Source organism: Eulemur rufifrons, chromosome 2 (genome assembly GCF_041146395.1).
Source record: "Eulemur rufifrons isolate Redbay chromosome 2, OSU_ERuf_1, whole genome shotgun sequence".
NCBI lineage: Eukaryota > Metazoa > Chordata > Mammalia > Primates > Lemuridae > Eulemur > Eulemur rufifrons.
In genome coordinates this window covers 8627082-8649356 of record NC_090984.1, presented here as the reverse complement: position 1 = coordinate 8649356, position 22275 = coordinate 8627082, and the positions used below count along the sequence as shown (strand labels likewise).

At 47.1% G+C, this 22275-nt stretch overlaps 1 protein-coding gene and 1 pseudogene across 1 annotated transcript; both read right to left on the bottom strand.

The window, feature by feature from the left end:
• Positions 1–359: 359 nt before the first annotated feature.
• ASF1B (anti-silencing function 1B histone chaperone) lies at positions 360–9070 on the bottom strand. The gene is made up of 4 exons (XM_069494782.1): positions 8962–9070; positions 3274–3389; positions 1320–1496; positions 360–639 (listed from the first exon to the last, which is right to left on the bottom strand). The coding sequence occupies exons 1-4, from the start codon at positions 9068–9070 to the stop codon at positions 433–435; spliced, it is 609 nt and encodes a 202-aa protein (XP_069350883.1). The 3' UTR covers positions 360–432.
• A 3716-nt stretch (positions 9071–12786) lies between these two features.
• LOC138380901 (thyroid transcription factor 1-associated protein 26 pseudogene) lies at positions 12787–13824 on the bottom strand (annotated as a pseudogene).
• Between the last annotated feature and the right edge of the window lie 8451 nt (positions 13825–22275).

The window sequence follows — 22275 nt, the reverse complement described above, 5'->3', positions numbered from 1 at the left end:
TGGGTCCACTCAGATGTTTGGGAAGAGAAAGGAATGACATAGCCCTTGCCCAGCAGGGCCAGAGCCTTGACGGATGCTGACCAGGAAAGCCTCTAGGCAGGCCAGGGAGGCCTATGGGAAGAACTTTGGGTCAGTGGTCCTCACAGGACCACAGTGGCCTAAAGATGGAATTCATAGTGTGTGTGGAAGAAAAAAAGGACACAAGTCAGAAAAAATTAATAAGAACTGAAGTACCTGCTTCTTATAGGCTTGTGCAGTAGAAATGAGATGAGCCTTCTGGGCTGGGGCAGACCCGAGGCCCATTCTTTCCGGCCAAGTTTGACAGGCCTGGATGCAGTTGATGGCCCCCAAGTCCTCTAGGTGGCCCCGCACCCTCTCTGGGAGGCCTGGTCGCTCCCTCCAGGTGTGCAGGGAGGTTCTGGGTGTCTGCAGTCACATGCAGTCCATGGAGTTCTCAGGGAGGAGGCCAGGGATGTAGCCAGGGAGGCCCAGGCCTTTGATAGGAGTATAGCCGAGGGGGAGGCCACAGCCCAGGGTGGGGTCCTGGTTCTCTATGGCCTCAAGCCTGTCTGTGTTGTTGTCCCAGTTGATGTGAAAGCGAGTTACTCGGGGGTTGGAGGCCAAGATGTTCCGCTGGAGCTGGGAAAGCAAGAGGAATAATGATCCTTGTCAACACGCTCTTTCATTGCTCCTGCAGAGCCAGGACTCCCCCAAACCCCCACCACAAGCCCAGAAAGAGAAGACTTCACTCCATCACCACCACCAACTCTGTGCGGAACTCCAGAGAATGTCTGTGCACTGTGATTTAGGGCCAGGCCCTATCTTTTCCTTTTTATGACACAGGGTCTCACTTTGTTGCCCCAGCTGGAGTGCCATGGCATCATCATAGCTCACTGCAGCCTCAAACTCCTGGACTCAAGGGATCCTCCTGCCTTAGCCTCCCAAGTAGCTGGGACTACAGGCAAGAGCCACCACACCTGGCTAATTTTTTCCATTTTTTTTTTTATAGAGCTGGGGTCTTGCTCTTGCTCAGGTTGGTCTTAAACTCCTGAGCTCAAGCAATCCTCCCACCTCAGCCTCCCAAAGTGCTAGCATTACAGGCATGAGCCACCTCACTCAGCCTCTATCTAATCTTAATTCTGCAAGGCACGCCTCTCGGAAACAAAGACCTTTCTCTCTCTTGTTCTAGCTCTGCAATGCAAGAACTGAGCACTACTTGGAAACTTTAAGAAGTGACCTTGGTCTCCCAGTGGTTTAACTCCCCCAGGTGCAAAGGAACCGGCCTGCTTGAAGCAGGAAGTGCAGAGACCGGGCCCTACCTGAGAGAAGTCTGGCTTCAGGGGCGGGTTCTCCCGCAGTTCGGGATCGCGGTACTCATTGTTGACGTAGTAGCCCACTCGGATGAACTCCTGTCCGTGGTAGGTGCAGGTGATAAGGACCACGGTCACACCCACGGCGTCAGTCTCCGGGATGAGGGATGGGTTGGGGGCATCAGCCTGGGGGAGACACATCCTCGGCCTTAGCACAGCTACAGCCACGTCTCCGCATCATGAGTACGAAGATTCCCAAACAATGTGTAGTTACTGAGCAAAATATACACTCTCTGCCCTCCAGAGTTTTCAGGTGAATGGGGAAGACAGCACCAATCCCACAAGTGACTATACCATGTTGAATGTGGCAGGAAGAGGTGTGTGGTGTTCAGGGGTGTGGTGAGCAAGGGTAGAATGGCATAAGATGAGGCTGGCCAGGTGGGCAGGCAGTCACCAGGCTACCTGGGACGGATTTGAGTGTGTGCTGCTATGGACAGCACCAGCTACATAGGTGAAAATAAAGAGCCTCCCCCGATTCAAAAGCCATCAAGTTTCAGTTGGTGACAGCAGAGCATCAAGCCAAGCACGGACCCCTGTGCAGCTGCCCAGTCGCGCGCCCAGGACGCTGGCCCTGACTGCTGCGTAGATGGGGCTTGCTGGAGGATTCAGTAGTGGTGGGTGAGGGGTAGATGGGATGTGATAACTTAGATTAAGGCAGTAACCGCAGAGATGTAGCTAAGTGAATGCATTTGAGCAGAAACTTTCAAAATTTAGCATGCATAAGAATCATCTAAAGAGCTCTGAATCCACATTTCTGACAACCCAGGTGACGCGACATTTGAGAGCCATTTAGGAGTTACAGTCCCCCCTCACTACTCACTGAGTCTGTACCTGTGAATCTGCCTACTTACTCACTTTTTTGTTTTTTGAGACAAGGTCTCAATCTGTCGTCCAGGCAGGAGTGCAGTGACCCGATGATAGCTCACGGCAGCCTTGAACTCCTGGGCTCAGTGATTCTCTGCCTCAGCCTTCTGAGTACCTGGGACTACAGGTGTGTGCCACCATACCCGGCTAACTTTTCTTATAGAAACAAGGTCCTCACTATGTTGCCCAGGCTGGTCTTCAACTCCTGGCCTCAGGTGATCCTCCCAGAGTGCTGGGATTATAGGCATGAGCAACTGGGCCCAGCCACTTAATTTACTTGTAACCCTAAAACCAATACTTGTGGCACTTTCAGGCAGCCGTGCACAGAGCAGGGAAAAATTGGAGTCACTCAATGTGCGTGCTCCCACCTGAGGTCAAACAAGGAAACATTCTGTCTTCTCGTTTCAGCTCTCATACTGTGAACAAGCATCCTTTTTGCAGTCTCCTTAGTGCCGTGTTTTTTGCACATTTTGTGCTTTTTGTTGGCAAATTTGCTGTCTACAATGGCCCCCAAGAGTAGTGCTGAAGTGCTGTCTAGAGTGTGAGAAGGTGTAGAGAAAATTCGTATTGGAGAAGCTTTGTTCAGGCGTGAGTTACAGTGCTGATGGCTATGAGTTTAATATGAATGAATCCACAGTATATATTAAATAAGGTATCTTTAAACAGAAACGCACATAAAGCAAGTTTATGTATGGATTGGTTGACAAAAACCAATTGTGACTTTCAATCACCTAACCCTGTGTCTCCCCTAGGGGCAACGGTTCGGTATTCACTAATTCAGTGTTCACGGCAACTTCATAGAACACAACTCCTGTGAATAAGGAGAATCGATTGTAAATCAGTGGCTCATGGAAACAGCTTTGATACAGAGGTGGGGAGGGAGGTGTCTAAAGGGCCTCTGAGAGGTGAGAGAGCTCCTGAGAGTAGAGCTGGGATTTGAACCTGCATTACTGACTCGTGAACCACACCGTGTGCTTTTGGGTAGAAAAGGATGTGTCCAGGAGTCAAGGGCTAAGGCCTAAGGCCTCATCTTTCTTACCTGAAACACAAACATGTGTCTCCCTGCTGGGACAGGGCCAACCAGCACCGAGTCTAGGATCTGATCAAACTCCTCACTCTCAGCTGAGCCAACGTAAATGATCTTCCACTCCAGGTCTGCAAGGACATGGAGGAGAGGGGTTAAGAAATTAAAATAGCTTGACAGCAAGAAGGCAGGGAAAGGGTTTTGTCACATTAATTCTGGACAGATCCTTAACATATCAAAAGATCTGTATTCCCAAGATCGCCTGACATCCTCAGGGTACCAAGTGCTAGGTGCCACAGTCCTGAACACTGGGGTGGGCATGAAGCTCTACTTTCATTGGGGAAATTTCTCCTGTGGGCTTAGCTTGACAGGTGACCTTGATTTTGTACCTCCGAGGGGAAACTTGGGCCTCTCGGAGCCTGAGAGTGAACCGTATGGCAGAAGCTGAATTAAGAACCACGTGACACAGGCCTGCTGGGGAGGGAATGGCAGGGAGTTGGGCCATTTCGGGGCTCTGCCCACTGGATGCTGAGATAGGAAGCAGCATCCTCTTTCACACACAGGGACTGGTGCCACTGAACGGAGTAGATCCCTCGACAACTGGGACAGGGCAGCAGATTCCAATCTGGCAGGAGAGCCAGCCGGGAGGAGGGGGAAGGCAAGGCCGGTGGGGGAGCCAGCAGTTTCCTGGTCTTCCAGATCCGGCACAAGTCATGCCTACTTATGGACATGCGAGTGACAGGGACTCAGTCAACAAATGTGGCATCACAGGGTGATCCTCCGATCACCCCATCCAGTAGTGGGAGCCCCGCCCCCTGGGTATGCTACCGCGAGATTAAAGGAAAAGTGCTTACGGAGACCCTGCCAATCAACCACAGGAAATTCCCAGCGACCACTGCCTCTTGCAGGAGGTCCAAGTGTATCAGAGGCAAGGTCATGCTAGTACATGGAGGCTTGGCAAGAGACCTGAAACTTATTTTAGGATCTTTAGAAATTACACAACCCTTTAGCTCTAGCAGCTGGGGAAAGTTTCACAAGCTATGATTTCACAGGAAGCAAACTCTCTCGGAAGCTGCCCTGATCCTTGGTCCCGTGTCCCACGAGAGCACCCAGCTTTGGAAGCACACGCACACCGGGCCACAGAGACTTGCCACCTGAGCTGAGCCCTTCTTCAATATACCCACTTCCTGTCCCTTTGCGGTTTCACCCAGGCCCTTCTACTCAGGAACCCTAGCAGGTGGGTTGCAGGGGACCTTGTGATTCACTGGGGTTCAGTCAAACTCTGGCCTCTTATTATATGCAAAGGGAGGAAGTTAAGTTTGATTTATTTTTGTTACAAGTAGTGATGCAACTAGAATCAAATTTTTTGGAAGAACCGAAAAACAAGCTAGCTCTGTTTTTCCGATGCAGCTCACCATTTTGGTATATTTCCTTCAGGACTTTTTCCCTATAACCAGTGGAGTCCCCTATGGGTGCATATAATTAATTAATGCAAAGGGGGGAGAGGCAGACACAAAGGAGATTGAAATAGCCCAGGCCTCAGTGTACCCACAGGTTCTTGATGTTGTCTAGCTGAGGTTAATATTTCTTGGCAAAACCCAAACAAACAGTGTGTGGATGCTGACAGAAAGAGAGAACATACTGCAAGGGCTGCCATGGCCAGAATTATAGAAACTGGAGAATTTAACTAAGGGTCATAGAGAAATACTGACTCAAGAGTTAGAAGAGCTGATAAAACCATCTATGGAGGACAAAAGGTGATTGAAATAAGGGCCTACAAATTCGAATCATCTTAAATTTGTTGAAGTGATTTTTAAGCAGAGACAAATTTACGTAAATTCATTTCTGAATATAACTTTTCTTTCAAATTAGATGTGGGATTATCAATCATCAACCCAGCACAAACTCATACCTACCAAATAAAGGATACAATTGTACACATGTAACATGTGTACCCAACCTTCTGAGCAATGTCAAGGGTAACTCCATTACATTGCATTTGTCTTTATGCCCTAACTTCATGAGCTAACCCTGTATAAGATCCACACACCAGCTGGGTGCTGTGGCTCACACCTGTAATCCCAGCACTTTGGGAGGCCACGGTGGGAGGACTGCTTGAGGCTAGGAGTTCCAGACCAGCCAGGGCAATAGCAAGACGCTGTCTCTATAGAAAATTAAAAATTAGTTGGGCGTGGTGGCACATACCTGTAGTCTCAGCTACTTGGGAGGCTGAGACAGGAGGATCCCTTGAATCCAAGAGTTCAAGGTTGCAGTGAGCTATGAGGACACCACTGCACTCTAACCCAGGCAACAGTGAGACCCTGCCTCAAACCCCCCTGCCGCCAAAACAAAAACAAAAACACCCCACACATCTCCACTGTATGTTTAAACAAAATCCCAAACCAACGATATGATTAAAGACATGTAAAAAATCACTGTAGTGGAACTAGCTAGAGAGTCTGTTTCTTGCCTTTTTAAAAAAACTTATCTAGTAGGCCTTTTTTATTTATCAATTTGCTTTTGTTCATAATCACACAGAAGACCCTGTTGTCATAACCACTGCATGCTAGCTCTGAATCAGAACATCTGGCTTCTATGACTTATTCAAGCAGTTTGTGTTGCCTTTCTCAACTAAATGGGGAGAAAAACACACCTAATGTATGAAATGTGGGCCTATGCCTTGGAAGTATCTATTTCCAGATGTTGAGGAGAAAAGAGCAAAAGGAGCTTGGAGCCCTTAGGAAATAGGGGTCACCTGATGGGGCATCAGGGCTGTTGTCAGGTTTTTAGTTCATAGGGCCAAGATGGAGGCAGGAACCAGATTCTCTCTACTTCGTGGAAAGAACACGAGAAAGAGACTGAAAGCAAGTTGGCCAGTCAGAGTCACAGAGACCCTAGGAGGGAAGTAAAAAGTCTGGATTTCCCACTTGAGTTTCTCCTAGGACAAGCTTTATTGTCCAGGTTTAATTAATAATAGCACTCCCCTATAATGTGTTTTGAGAGTGTCCTCATTTTCCCACAAATTCTTTTTTTTTTTTTTTTTTTTTTTTTTTGAGACGGAGTCTCACTCTGTTGCCCGGGCTAGAGTGAGTGCCGTGGCGTCAGCCTCGCTCACAGCAACCTCAAACTCCTGGGCTCAAGCAATCCTCCTGCCTCAGCCTCCCGAGTAGCTGGGACTACAGGCATGCGCCACCATGCCCGGCTAATTTTTTCTATATATATTTTTAGTTGGCCAGATAATTTGTTTCTATTTTTTAGTAGTGATGGGGTCTCGCTCTTGCTCAGGCTGGTCTTGAACTCCTGACCTCAAGTAATCCACCCACCTCGGCCTCCCAGAGTGCTAGGATTACAGGCGTGAGCCACCACGCCCGGCCCACAAATTCTTTTTTCATTCCATTTATGCACTTCCCCTAAAATAGGGAATGCTTTCTTTCCCAGGATTGGAGCTAAGATAAAGAACATGGACTCAGAACTCCAGGGCCAACACTTCTACAAGGCCGTGTGACCTTGGAGAAGCCATTCCATTTCTATCAAAAAATAACCAGCAGCCTGGGTGAGGTGGCTCATGCCTGTAATCCCAGTACTTTGGGAGGCTGAGGCAAGACGATCACTTGGGACCAGGAGTTCCAGACCAGCCTGGGCAACATAGTGAGACTCCCATCTCTACAAAAAATAAAAATTAGCCAGGCATGGTGGCAGGTGCTTATAGTCCCAGCTTCTTGGGAGGCTGAGGCAGGAGAATTGCTTGAGCCCAGGAGTTTGAGGCTGCAGTGAGCTATGATTGGGCCACTGCACTCCAGCCTGAGCAACAGAGAGAGACCCTGTCTCTTAAAAAAAAAAAAAAAAAAAAAAAAATAGACCAGCAGGTTGAGTTAGTCTGTCCTGCTCTAATTCTATAAATAAGTTAGGAATGTCACTGGGCACGGGCTTCCTACGAATAAAAGCCCTACATAATGATCATGCAACCATTTTTAAATGCAAGGAGCACAAACAGGCTGATTGAAACCTGATCTCCTGCCATCTGGAAACTGTGAATCCTTCAATCTACTAGCTCCTTACATCTTCTCCTGGCTTTTAAATTAAATCTTATTCCACAGTGTTATGCCACACTTTATTTATTTACACCCTGCCTTATTCCAGAAAGGATTTAACTCGGCATATTCTATAGTTAGCCACAAGTAAACTCTTTAATTAGAAAAGGAGTGAGAGAAACCAGGGAGACACTGACCCATTGGCCTGCCAGAAGCACATACACATCTCAATGTATCAGCCTCAAGTTAATCCAAGTGATCGGTTTTGCAGGCAAACCACCCACCTGCCACTGAAAGGCACTAGTTAGCAAACACCTGCCTCACAGGCTCCCAGATCTCCACCTCCTCAGCTGCTGCCTCTTCTCTTTTAACCAGCAAGTAGAAAAATGGTTTAATGGAGTACTTCCTCCTGAAAGCAAGGCTTGCCTTTTAGCGGTGCCAAGGCTCCCTGGGTGACCTCAGATTTTAGATTTGTATAGACCTTTGCTTGAAAGGTCTTTTGTGCTTTGTGGCTCCCGTTTTCTCATCTGTGAGATGAGAGCCATGTCCACCTTTAAATCACACAGATGAATAAGTACATCTGCGGAAGCACCTTGGAAAAGATGCACAAAAGGCTGTGACCTCCTAGCTGACTGTTTGAAGCTGGATCTTGTCACAGCTCAGCCCACTCCACGCTAGGTTGGGCCATCAAAAGTGACGGAAGAATTGCTGCAGTAAGTCAGCCGAAAACTGGTGGGCAACCACGGAAACTGGCTGATGCCTGCCTGGCTATGCCACCCCTTAGATCTGAGTGTGTTCGTCCAAGCCCACAGAAAGGAGAGGGGAACGGGAGCTGGGAAGACCAAGTTACTCTCGAAGACAAGAGCTAGAAGTCAGGCCATATTTCCCCAGGGGGGAGCGCAAGCTTAAAGGGAGTTGAAGCAAAACTAAGGGGGGAAGTTAGGTTCTAGGGTATGCGCATTGGGGTAGAAAACAAGCAGCAGTCGATGGGGTGGGGTTGTTTAAATATTAGCAGGTTGGGTAGGGGATTGTTGGAGACAAATGGGAAGCTGGGGGGTGACAGCGGTCTTGCCAAACGAGACGGGTCTTAGTACAGAAAAAGGGAGGGAGCTTGGGGTAGAGGTCTCCATAGGGAAAATGGGAGAGGGCTGGAGTTTCCATTGGGGAAAACAGGAGGGGACTGGGGTCTATAGGGAAAAAGAGAGGTGGGAGTGTCTCACCAAAAGAGAGAGAGGATGGGTGGGCAGTCTCCCAGGGGAAAAACTAGGTGGGTGGCTGAAACGGAGGTCTAGCCACAGGGAAGACAGTGGCAGAGTGTCTCCGCGGGTTAAAGAATGGAGGCTGGGAAGGTCCCTCCATAGAAAACGGGTGCCTAGGAGTAGCTCCGTAGAAAAAGAGATGATGAGGTCTCCATGGGGGAAAGGAGAGTTACCGTAGTTGGGGAAGTCTCCACGGGGCGGTTAGGGCAGACAGTGGAGGAGGAGGTCACGAGGAGGAGGTCCGAGTAGGGGGGTTGGGGGTGGTCGGGTTGGCCGTGGGAGGGGGGGTCACGGGGAGATCGGGGTTGGCGGAGGGGGTTTTATGGGGAGATCAAGTTGGCCGTGGGAGCGGTCTCCAGGGGAAGGCCGGGGTCGGCCCGGGGGTGGGGGTCTCCGCACAAGCCCAGCCTCACCGTCCGCCAGGGCCTCATTGCACTCGAAGCTGATCTCGAACCGGAAGGGGCTATGGAACGGGCTCGGGTTCTCCAGCACCGCCACGTTCAGCACTGACACCTTGGCCATCGCCTCGCCGGGCTGCAGCTATGGCAGTGGCCGACCCCGTGCCCACGTCTGTTTCTGGGTCCGGTGCGGGGGTAGGGGTGAGATGGTCAGCAGGGCAAGATCGACCGCAACCGTTCTCTTCTCCTCTCTCTGCGTACTGAAGTGTGCACCTCGTCCGCGCGCCGCCTTCAAATAGCGGGCCCCGCCCTTCGGCCAATCACAGAAAACGCTCTTCGTCGGCGCCAGCACCCCCTTAGCCAATCCTGGAGAGCCGGCCGGTGCGCGCCCAGCCTCCCCGAACCAATTCACGGAGCTCCCTCTCCGCGCCGCGCGAGGGAGGCGGGACCATCTCCCAGCTTCTTAGTGTGTCCGCCAGGAACCAATCCCCAGCGTCTCCGACTCGGATGTCAAGGGCGGGGGTGGGCGGAGCCAGAGTGCGGGGCTCCTCTTGACCAATCCCGAGGGTTCCCGCACCGGTGTGGCCCGCCCCCCCTCGCCCCGCCCTTCCGGGGAGACGCTGCCCAGAGTGGGCAGCGCCGCCAACGGCCGAGCGGTGGCGCGCGGCGCTCGCTGAAGAGGGCGGGAAGGGCGGTGCTCGCGCCCGGAGTGATTTGGCAGGCGGGAGTGGGGCAGGGACTAAAGCTGGTTTTCTGAGAGTTGATTGGCTGGGTTGTCAGCGGGGGGGCGGGAGCAGAGGAAGGCTCGGCTGGGGATTCGCGGGAGAGAAGCGGAAGTCGGGGGCCGCCGCAGTTGAGTGGAGTGTGTGTGGAAAAGTAGGAGCGTTTGGGGCCTCGGCGTAGGTCAGCAGGTGAGCTGGGCTACTGGTCCCTGATCTTCCCGGCTGGGGAGTCCGTTGTGAACGTTGTGAACGTTTGACTCGCTCCCGAGGGGAAGCAGAGCGGCGGTAACGCGGCGCGCTGGGGCCGGGACTTCGGGAGTTGGGGCGGGTTCGAATCCCCTCGAGGACCCCTGGGAGGTTTCAAGCGGACAATACTGAAAGTGCGAGTTCGAGTTCAGGTACTGACCGGGGTTCGAGTCCCGGCTCTGCCGTGCCGCTCGGCTTCCGAGGCAGCGTTTCCCCGCCGGTTCAGCGGGGGCCGTGCAGATTCACTGACATGGCTCATGACTGCATAATACGTCCAGAAAGTTCTCTCCACCCCTCCGTCTACCGGGGCCGGACCACCGTGGCCCCCTCCCTGCCTGGAAGACTTCAGATTCCAGAGAGTTTCTGCTCCCACGGGCGACCAGCGCTGTCCAGGGGAAAAATAATGCGAGCCACATACCTGATTTTATATTTTTTAGTAACTTTTCCTAAAAAAAGAAAGTAAAAAAAAAAAAACAAAACAGGCGAAGTTAATTTTAATATTATGTTGGGCCGGGCACGGTGGCTCACGCCTATAATCCCAACACTTTGGGAGGCCGAGGCGGGAGGATCGCTTGAGGCCAGGAGATGGAGACTAGCCTAGGCAACACAGCGAGACCCCTGTCTGTGAAAAAAATATAAAAAAGTATTGCATTTAATCCAATATAACCGAAATATTATTTCAACATGTGATCAGTATGTAAAAATGCTAAATGAGATACCTTGGATTCTTTTACTGAATGGGAAGGCTTCACAATCCCGTGTTTGTTTTACACTCACTTCTGTAATTGAGCGCGTGAATCTATATGTTCCTTGGAAATAGCTGGTCTGGCTTTTTGGGTTTCATGAAGTTTGCAGTTGAAAAATGTAGATTCACATGTGCCTGCTGTTCCCAACATACTTCAGAGTCTTCTATGAGCTCAATTCGCATATCAGTTTTTTAAGTTTTAATTTTAATTAATGAGAAGTAAAATGGAAAGTTCTGCTTCGCCATCTGGATAGCCACAGTGGAGTGCTTGGAGCCCCACAGCAAGTGGCTACTGTATCATTGGACTCTACATGCTTTGTTTTCTCTGAACCATCCAGCTCCAACTTCAAACCAGCCCTCTTTTTGTTACAAATCTGACAGGCCACCTCGGTGCAATGCCTCTACCCAAAACCTCTTCTCTCAGGTCTTGGAATGGCTTGTGCCTTCTTGTCATTCGGGTCTCTCTGTTCCAATAGCCTTTCCTCAGAGAAGCCTTTCCAAGGATCCTCTGGATAGTGTTCAAACGTATAGGCTGTAAGCCTGAGCCAAACCAATCCAAGCCCACCAGCATCTCTCACCCGGCCACCTCTGTGGTCTCCTTAGAGTCTTAAGGCCTCACTCGTGGTACTAGACAATTTTTTGCATCTACATCTCACATTAAGTAAAAAAAAAAAAAAAAAAAAGGGCTGTTAATTGAAAGTTTTTTTTTTTCTGAAGTTATTTGGCTTCAATGAAATTCACATTTATGATTGGCTTGATTTCTTGGCAGTCATTGGCATACTTGGGAATTTTTGGGGATTCGAGAAAATCTAATTTTCAAATTATTTCCAAATGTAATTCGATTGTTTATCAATACTAAATTTAATGACGAATGTAGTTGCCATGATGTTACGTTTTCTAGACGTTTAATTAAGCATTTCTTCATTCCAACTTTGTAGTGTTTGGATGTTGAGGGACTTTTCCCTTTATCCCTGGCCCCAAACTTTTCATAGCCCCTGAAAAGCTCATCAGCCACAAGCATTATTTCTGTGGTGCTAATGAAGAAAGTGGCCCTGTCTATGGTGCAGTCTCCATACAGCTGGTTGAATAATCTTCACTTGTAAACCAGATCATGCTTAAAAGCTTCAAAGGCTTATCCTACTTAGAATGAAACCTAAGATCTTTACTATGGCTTAGAAGGCCCTGCCCAGTGGCCTCCACTGACCTCCTAGGCGTCATCTACCAGTCTCCCTCTTGTCACCACTCTCAAGCCCTTGCTGGCTTTATTTCCTGTCTTTCAACATGCCAAGCTTATTCCTGCTGCAGGGCTTTGCACTTGCTGTTCCCTCTGCCCGGAATGTGCTTCCCCCAGATAACTGCAAGCTTGTCTCATTCTCATCGCATTGGGTTCAGCTCAAATGTCCCTCTGAAAGACGCCTGCCCAGACCCCCCTATTTAAAGGAGCCCTTCCTTAATCACATTGCCGTGTTTTATTAGTAGCACATATGAGAATCTGCACTTAAGCCGATTTTAAATTGTGCTTATTATTTTGTCATCCCTCAGTAGATTGAAAGCCAGTTGAGAGCAGAGATCTCTCAATATGCATCTCTTAATATTGTATTTCCAGAGCTTAGCACAGGGCCTAGCACATAGAAAGTCTTCAAGAGATTTCTTAAAAAGAATAAATCCACATCACATGTACCCTGTAAATATCTACAACTATTATAATCAAAAATAAAAAATCTAAAAGAATCCATATAAAAGGTTTAGGATAGTACCTGGAATGTGAAAAGCATTCAGTAATCATGAACTGTTAGTAGTACCTGGTAATGAGCAGATAAGTCTTCATTATTATTCCTTTTTTTTAATTTTCAAAATATTTTGTTTCATACAAATTTCATATGGTACAAAAGTATTACATGCTTGAGCTTGTCTCCCAAGTCGAAGGTTCTTTCGGTTCTTCAGGCCAACCTTCCTTCAGAGGCAAATAAATAAGAAACATGTCATATTATGTACAGCATAGATAGAAAAGTTTCTTGTACAAGAACAAAAATATTTGGACATTTTATATTTAGTACTGTTTAGCAATCCAGTTTATGTTGACAAATCAAGTTCATTGTTAGGTACCCGTTACACATACAAAGGAACTCAATAGACAGCAGATATTTTAACGTATAAGGAAAAAAATATCGATTTAATTTTTTTGTTGTGTTTTTTGAAGAAGATCATCTGTAAATTCAAGTTTGGTTCGCCCTTTTTACTCAATATTTTGAATACTTCCATTTTCTTCTTTTTGTAGTGCGTTTGTGCTTCTTTTCTCTTGTTTTCTCCTCTGAAATTCTTGTTTCTTATTAGCACACTTAGCTTGTACCTGTTCATATTCTTGTGCTTTTTGATTTGATGTTTTCTTTTTATTTTTCTTTGGAATATTAAAGCGGTTTACTGTCTTGCTACGTTGTCTTTCTGGCTGAGGCCAGTCAAAGCTACACTGATCTTCAAAGCCTGGTCGATGCTGCACTGTTCTTCCGGCAGAGGCTGGTCAACTCTTCTTAGTTGCTCCCTGAGTCTTTCCTCTTCAGCTAAATAGAGGTGTTTCAGATGATCTTGGTATCAACCTTTGAATTGGGATTCCTGTGATGTTTGAGCCTTCTTTTTCCTCCATAGCAATGTCTTGTGATTTTGGTGAATCTTCAGTTTTCTTCGAAACGCAAAACCTCGTCCCTCGGAATGCTCCCCACGAAAGCTTTCGAATAGTTAGGCCACCATATCCTCTGTTTCTTTTCTTTTTTTTTTTTTTTGAGACAGAGTCTCGCTCTGTTGCCTGGGCTAGGGTGCTGTGGCATCAGCCTAGCTCACAGCAACCTCAAACTCCTGGGCTCAAGCAATCCTCCTGCCTCAGCCTCCCTAGTAGCTGGGACTACAGGCATGCGCCACCATGCCCGGCTAATTTTTTCTGGGTTTTTTTTTTTTTTTTTTTTCTGTTGTTTGGCTATTTTCTTTCTGTTTTTAGTAGAGACTGGGTCTCGCTCTTGCTCAGGCTGGTCTCAAACTCCTGAGCTCAAGCAATCCTCCCGCCTCAGCCTCCCAGAGTGCTATGACTACAGGCGTGAGCCACCCACGCCTGGCCCATATCTTCTGTTTCACATTCTTATTCCTGAATCCGACTGAAGAACCCCCTTTGCCATGTGTCCCCAAACCCCCCTTCCACAGACCTTCGTTATTCTCATATATTAAGATTGGTGCAAAAGTAACTGTGGTTTTAGCATTGTTGAAATTTGCTGTTTGATGTTGGAATACATTTTTAAATAAATGTGGTTATGTTACACATCATTTTAATGTGCATTTCTCGCTTTATGTTTTTTTCTAATGGCTTATTACTTGCTGTTTATTTTATATTTATTTTAGACTATGGAAATGATGTTAGAAAAATAGCAAATTCGAGTTTAAAATGGGTCATAAAGCAGTGGAGACAACAATGCATGGAGCCCAGGAACTGCTAATGAACATACAATGCAGTGGTGGTTCAGAAGTTTTGCAAAGGAGATGAGAGCCTTGAAGATGAGGCCAGCCATCGAAAGTTGACAACGACCAATTGAGCGCAATCACTGAAGCTGATCCTCTTACACGAGAAGTTGCGTAAGAACTCAATGTCGACCATTCTGTGGTCGTTTGGCATTTGAAGCAAATTGGAAAGGTGAAAAAGCTCTCTAAGGGGATGCCTCATGAGCTGATGGAAAATCAAAAAAATTGTTGTTTTGAAGTGTCATGTTCTCTTATTGTATGCAAAAACAACGAACCATTTCTCAATCGGATTGTGGATTTTATGTGACAACTGGTGATGACCAGCTCAGGTTGGACTGAGAAGAAGCTCCAGAGCATTTCCTAAAAACGAACTTGCACTAAAAAAAGGTCATGGTCACTGTTTGGGGGTCTGCTACCGGTCTGATCTACTACAGCTTTCTGAATCCCAGCGAAACCATTACATCTGAGAAGTATGTTCAGCAAATCGGTGAGATGCATCAAAAACTGCAATGCCTGCAGCCCGCACTGGTCAACAGAAAGGACCCGATTCTTCTCCACGACAATGCCTGACCACAGGTCTCATAACCAGTGCTTCAAAAGTTGAACGAACTGGGCTACAATGTTTTGCTTCATCCGCCATAGTCACCTGAGCTCTCACCAACCCACTACCACTTCTTTAAGTATCTGACAACTTTTTGCAGGGAAGACACTTCCACAACCAGCAGGATGCAGAAAATACTTTTCAAGAGTTCGTTGAATCCTGATGCATGAATTTTTCTGCTACAGTAATAAACAAACTTACTTCTCATTGGCAAAAATGTGTTGATTGTAATGGTTCTCATTTTGATTAGTAAAGATGTGTTTGAGCTTAGTTATAATACTTCAGGTGCACACACACTTGAAAAAGTATAAGAAATACTATAACAAAATACCCTTTACTCATTACCCAGCTCAAGAGGTAAAACATTAGAGATGCAATTGAAAGGCCTTGTATACCCTTACTTCAAACCCATTTCTCTCCCCTTTTTCTCAAATGTGGCTACAACCCTGAATTTAGCGTTTAAATTTTTCTGTGCACGTTTGTATATCTTTGTGTGTTCTAGAACAATATATAGTATTGTTTATTATGTTCTACAATACATATTATGTTCTACAATATTATGTTCTGTAAATGGTGTCTGTCCAAACAAGTTAACATAGCAAGCCTGAGACTGCTGTCCTCAGAAAGGCCTGTTTGCAAGGTTGGCTCTTGGCTGGTGTCTAGGAACTTGAATTTCAGGAGGGTTCCTACCAGTTCCTATATGAATGCCTGAATTGTTTGTACAGTGTGGTTTATGTTGAACACCTGCCTTCTTCCTAGAGTCTGGGGTTTTGGTACATGACCAGCCCCCAATAAATACCCTGGTCACTGAGTTTCTAATGAGCTTCCCTGGTAGACAGCATGTCACATGTGCTGTCATAACTGTGCTATAGAAATGAAGCATGTTCTGTGTGACTGCACTAGGAGAGTACTCTTGGAAGCTTTTGCTTGGTTTCCTCTGGACTTCGCTCCACACACATTTTCCCTTTGCTGGTTATAATTTGTGTCCCTTCGCTATAAGAAATCATAGCCCTGTGTACACCTATATGCTAAATCTTGTGAGTCATTAAACCTGGGGGTGATCCTGATAGCAGTATCACATTGCATTTATCCTGGCAGAGCTGGCACTAGGTCCTGCTTCCTGACATTTGCTTTTATTATCCAAGAAATTGCTATTGAGATTTTTTTATGTTGAAACATGTATATGGCTCTAATTCACTTATTTTCATTGCAATATCACTGTTGTCTGATAAGATAGCCACTGGCCCCATGTGGGTATTAAGATTAAAATTAGCCTGGGTGCAGCAGCTCACACCTGTAATCTCAGCACTTTGGGAGGCCGAGGTAGGAGGATTGGTTGAGGCCAGGAGTTTGAAGCCAGCTTGGGCAAGAGCTAGACCCAGTCTCTACAGAAAAAAGAAAAATTAGCCAGGTGCGGTGTCACACGCCTGTAGTCCCAGCTACTCGGGAGGCTGAGGCAGGAGGATCGCTTAAGCCCAGGAGTTTGAGGTTGCTGTGAGCTAGGCTGACGCCACGGCACTCACTCTAGCCCGGGCAACAGAGCGACACTCTGTCTCAAAAAAAAAGAAAAGAAAAGAATGTCCTTGGAGAAGCAGTGAAAAGTATTAATTATGTTAAAGCCTAGCCTTGTGAGCAGTGTTTTTAATATTCTGTGTAGTGAGATGGGACGGTCTCATAGAGCACTTACGTTGCATGCTGGGGAATGATGGCATTTGCACTGCACGGTTGTTTGAGTTGAGGCAGAACTGGTGGGTTCTTTTTCATGGAACCCCATTTTGACTTGAAAGCATGACTGTGGTTATTCGGATTAGGATCTTTGGCAGCTGTCCCCTCAGAAATGAAGAAGTGAGCTGGTCACTTCAAGGCCAACAACTGACAGTTTGTTGCCAGTGATGAAATTTGAGCTTTCAAACAAAACTTAGAAATTTGGAAAACTTTTTATTCACCACCATGAGCTTGACAGCTTTTCAATATTTAAATAGTTTTCTGATGAGATCAGTGGTGATACTAACAAATATGATTTTTAAAGTATTATGTAGCAAAATGTAATAACTCGGTAGGTCAGTATTTCCCAGAAGACCAATGTATGATGTTACAAAATCATGCATGTGTACAAGATCCATTAAAATTGTAGAATGGACTAATGGGTTTTCGTGTAACAAAGTTTGAAATGTTTGTTGATTTTGTATTCCACACTGCAACTAACTTTAACACACCATCACTCCGTTGAGTTTGGGTGTAGTAACAGAGTGGAATATCTCCAATTGTCTGAAAAAGCTATTAAAACACTCCTCCCTTTTCCAACTATGTATCTGTGTGAGGCTGGGTTTTCTTCCTATACTTCAGCCCACACAGCATATTGCAACAGATTGATTGCAGAGGCCTATGTGAGAGTCCACCTGTCTTCCACTACGCAAGACAGGAGCTTTACAGAAATGAAAACAGAAACAAAAACAAAACCAGGCCATTCTTTTTACTACTTAAAAAGAAATACTTATTTTCATAAAATAGGTTTTATATTAAAATATAATGGATTTATTATTTTAAATTAGCGAATAAATATACTTTAAAATTTTTCAGTTTTAATTTCTAATATAGTAAGTATCAATAGATATGACCCTCATCCAGGACAGCACTTTAGGATCCTCATTAATTTTTAAGAGGAGTAAGAGAATCCCAAGATCAAAAAATCTGAGACCCTCTGAACTAATCCAGCCTTTCCCTGGCAAATTTTTTTTTTTTTTTTTTTTTTTTGAGACAGAGTCTTGCTCTGTAGCTCAGGCTAGAGTGCCGTGGCATCAGCCTAGCTCACAGCAACCTCAAACTCCTGGGCCCAAGCGATCCTCCTGCCTCAGCCTCCTGAGTAGCTGGGACTACAGGTATGCACCACCATGCCTGGCTAATTTTTTTTATATATATTTTTAGTTGTCCAGCTAATTTCTATTTTTAGTAGAGACGAGGTCTCGCTCTTTCTCAGGCTGGTCTCGAACTCCTGAGCTCAAACGATCCACCCACCTAGGCCTCCCAGAGGGCTGGGATTACAGGCATGAGCCACCGCGCCCGGCCCTTTCCCTGGCAATTTAATGCTGCCTCTGTCACAGAGCAGGTTTCCATCCACTCCCAGGTCTCTGCCATTGGCCTGTCGCTTCCAGTGCCAACAGGCGTGGATAAGGCGAGTTCCCCACCTTGTTCCTGCTTCCCATTGTAGTGTTCGTTTTTGGCATTTGTTCTTACATAAAAAGCAGAACATACAAATACTTTTTCATATTACAAAAGTCATACATGTTTAATGCAAAAAATTTTAAAAATACAGAGTTGTGAGAAAGTAAAAATTACCCACGACTGATAAACTATGACTATTTTAGTGTGTAGCTTTACATTCTACGTGTTACGTATACAATTTATATTTATATATGTATCAACATATATAGACATACACATACACACAATTTTATATATTACTATGTATACACTTTGCATATACAGTAAGGCATCGCTTAAGTGTGGGGCCGCATTCCGAGAAATGCGGTATCAGGCGATTTCGTCCTGTGACTGTCGCAGAGTGTACTCATGCAAACCTAGATGGTATGGCCTGCCACACACCTAAGCTCTAGGGTACGGCCTGCTGCTCCCGGACTACAAACCTGTACAGCATGTTACTGTGCCGAATCCTGTATGCAGCCGTCACACAATGCTAAGTGTTTGTGTATCTAAACATAGAATAGGAGCCGTAAAAATACTGTATTGTAATCTGGGGACCACCTGGACACCGGCAGAAGGTGCTGGAAGACAGGCAGACAGGACAGTTGGAGAAGACTAGCCATTGCATGGGGTTTGGTCAAGGAAGAGTCCCAGTGAAACAGGAAGTGAGAGAAATGGAGGAAGAACTCCGCAGGGTTCTGTCTTCGTTGCTGTTTCCTGCGAGCCTGATGTTTGCAAGGGGAAGAGAGGAGTGGAATAGTCTGTGGTGGTTGTCGGGCTGGAGGACTGGCCTCAGCCTGACTCCTCCAGGCCATTGTGAGAGTTCGTGGGAGAGAGCAGGTTTCCTCAAGGGCAAAGAGGCCACAGGGCTTTCAGTTTCTTGGGGACCTGAAGAGGGAAGTGTGTAGCTCGGATCCTCCATTGCTTTGCATTTAAGGCCTTCCCTCCGGCTTGAAGCACGTGGGTCTGCTCTGGTCTGCCCTAGTCCTAGCTAGGTGGGGACCACGACAGTGTGGTGTGGTTAGTAGGCATGTCTGATGTGGGGAGCCGGAATTGGCCCCCTCTCTAGTGTTGCTGGGCATTGATGGGGAGGGGGCAACTGCCGCTGCTGCAGACAGCTCTAGTAGCCCTTGGAATCCGAAGACCAAGATGGAGGCCTTGATTCAGCTGACTCTTACTAGCTGAGCCAACGTGGGGACATTCTCTAACCTTTCTGAGCTTCAGCTTGTGCAGCTATAAAATGAGGCTGTGTCACGCCTACCTTACCGGGTCATTGCAAGGATTAAGTTGGACAGCATATATAAGCATCTACAGGGCGTGGGGCATTTTGAACTGCTTAGTAATCTTATCTGAGTAAGTCATTTAATTATACCAACGTGAATGTCCTCATCCGATAAACAGGGATGCTGATACACACCTTCGGAGAATTAAATGAGATCAAACGTAGGAGAGAGCTTTGAAATGATAAGTCTCAGCATAAATGCATTGTTCCTGGGCACGTGCAGATGTTAGTCCTGGCACGTACAGGTGCCACAACCAACCGCCTGAGGGTCATAGGTTGTCAGGCACAGTGGGTTTAGACTGTGTGAATAGTGAAGGGGACAGGAAAGGACACAAAGGCAGAAAAACAGGCCATATTGTAGAATCTCATTTTATACCGGATTAGACTTCAAAACCAGAGCATGAGTTCAGATCATAGGTAGTTAAAATGAACGACCATTAAAAGTCCCTGTTCTTGCCTATAGCGCATTTCTCAGTCAGTCCCATAGAATCAGTTAATCCTCCAGTGTGGTAACAAATTGCCTTTCTTTAGTTGGGCCCCAGCTAAAATATTGACTTAGCTTTTGGGGCCATGCTGAATTGAAACTTTAGCATCACACGATGACAGACACGTGGAAAATGAGACCAGCTGGGGGAATGGAAGATTCATATAGCTCTCATCATTCTTTTTTTTTTTTTTTTGAGGCAGAGTCTCACTCTGTTGCCCTGGCTAGAGTGCCGTGGCGTCAGCCTCGCTCACAGCAACCTCAAACTCCTGGGCTCAAGTGATCCTCCTGCCTCAGCCTCCCGAGTAGCTGGGACTACAGGCATGCGCCACCATGCCTGGCTAATTTTTATATATATATATTTTTAGTTGTCCAGCTAATTTCTTTCTATTTTTTTAGTAGAGACGAGGTCTCGCTCTTGCTCAGGCTAGGCTCTCATCATTCTTTTTTTTTGTTGTTGAGACAGAGTCTCACTCTGTTGCCCAGGCTAGAGTGAGTGCCGTGGCGTCAGCTTAGCTCACAGCAACCTCAGACTCCTCGGCTTAAGCGATCCTCCTGCCTCAGCCTCTCGAGTAGCTGGGACTACAGGCATGCGCCACTATGCCTGGCTAATTTTTTCTATATAGATTTTTAGTTGTCCATATAATTTCTTTCTATTTTTAGTAGAGACGGAGTCTCATTCTTGCTCAGGCTGGTCTTGAACTCCTGACCTCGAGCGATCCACCCGCCTCGGCCTCCCAGAGTGCTAGGATTACAGGCGTGAGCCACCGCGCCCGGCCGTCATCATTCTTAACTGTCCTCTCATGCTCAATCTTGGTCTTAGGCTCAGTTCAGCTCTCATTCCTTTCATACACACCCAGTGACCGCCCACTGTATGCCAGATGCTGTGCTAGGCACTGGGAACAGCACTGAAAAACCAGACCAAAACCCTCTTCATGGAGGTTATATTCAGTGGGGAGGCAGATGACAAACAAGCAAAACAGGGACTGGGAGTGCTGTGGGAGAGGGAGCAAGGCTGGGGTTAGGAGGTTCTGGAGTGGCCTGGGAAGCTGGGATTTCTGTAAGCTGTGTAGGAAAATAAGTGAGCCCTGTGGCTATGGGGGCAGAGGAGGAGGTTTGAGCCAGCAGCGAGAACAGCCAGTGCAAAGGCCCTGAGGCAGGCAAGAGGGTCCCTGCATGTTTGAGGAGTGAGGAGCCCAGTGTGGCTCTAGTGGAGTGAAGTGGGGGGAGAGTCATAGGATGGGGTTGGATGCTGTAGGGCCTCGTAGGCTGTGTGCTGATCTTGACCTTTGCTCAGGGTAAGGGAGGGACTCACTGGAGAGTTTTCTTCCTTCCTTCCTTCCTTCCTTCCTTCCTTCCTTTTTGTTGAGACACGGTCTTGCTCTGTCAACCTGGCTAGAGTGCAGTGGTGTCATCATAGCTCACTGCAACCTCACACTCCTGGGCTCCAACGATCCTCCCACCTCAGCCTCCTGAGTAGCTGGGGCTATAGGCACACACCATCACACTGGGCTAATTTTTTCTATTTTTAGAGACAGGTGTCTTGCTCTTTCTTGCTCAGGCTGGTCTGGAACTCCTGGCCTCAAAGCGATCCTCCTGCCTCTCGCCTTGGCCTCCCAGAGTGATAGGATTACAAGCATGAGCCACCTCGCCCAGCCCATTAGAGAGTTTTGGACAGAGGAGGGACAAAATGTGTTTACCAAGATCACTCTGGTTTCTGCGTTAAGCCTGAAGAGGAACAAGGAAGTGAATTAGGGGACTGTTGCAGTGGCACTGGTGAGAGACAGAGGTGGCTTGGTGGCTTGAACCAAAGTAATTAATTCTAGATATTTAGAAGTTAGAGCCACCATTGCATTTACTGCCAAACTAGATGTGGGGTGTGAGACAAGGAGATGAGTTCAAGGCAAACTGCAAGGTTTCTAGCTTGAGTGGAAGGACAGATGGACTCGCCATTAATTGAAGTGGGGAAGCCCGTGGGAGGAGCTGTGGGCGTGGGGGCAGGGGGATGTCAGGAACTCGGTCTAGGACAAGTTAAGTTTGAGATCCTAGCAGACACCCAGGGAGAGATGTGGAGTAGGTAGGTGAAAACATATAAATCTGGAGCTCAAGGTAGAAGTTCAGGCTGGGGAGCTAGGTCGGGAGTCATCAGAGTGTGGGTGGTATTTAAAACCGTGAGTTGGGGTGGTATCTCCAGGGAGCGAGAGCAGGTAGAGAAAAGTCCAAGGATTGAGCCCCTGGGCTTGCAATATGAGGAGGTCAGGAGATGAGGAACCAGCCCCGGAGCCTGGGAAGGGGTTCCTGGGGGATGGGAGGAGACCCGGGGGAGTGTGGTGCCCTGGCCGCAGGTGTTTAAGGCAGAGGGGCACGAAGAAAGAGTCTTGCAGTGTTTGAGGAGTCCTTCCTCTCTCTCTCTGTCATATTTAGCTTATTAAGTATGAAGTACTTAAGTACTAAGTTTGACAGCTGATATCTCTGACATTTCACTTTGACACTTCTTGTTTTATGTTTATTGTGAAGGTACATCCTCAGTCTTTCAAATGCATGTTT

Bases quoted from the DNA above. Each gene is read 5' to 3' on its own strand.
- ASF1B (XM_069494782.1), bottom strand. From the start codon at position 9,070: ATGGCCAAGGTGTCAGTGCTGAACGTGGCGGTGCTGGAGAACCCGAGC. The intron at 3,390-8,961 runs GTGAGGCTGGGC...ATGTCCTTGCAG, and splicing joins CAATGAGGCCCTGGCGGACG to ACCTGGAGTGGAAGATCATT. The intron at 640-1,319 runs GTAGGGCCCGGT...TTGCTTTCCCAG, and splicing joins TGAAGCCAGACTTCTCTCAG to CTCCAGCGGAACATCTTGGC.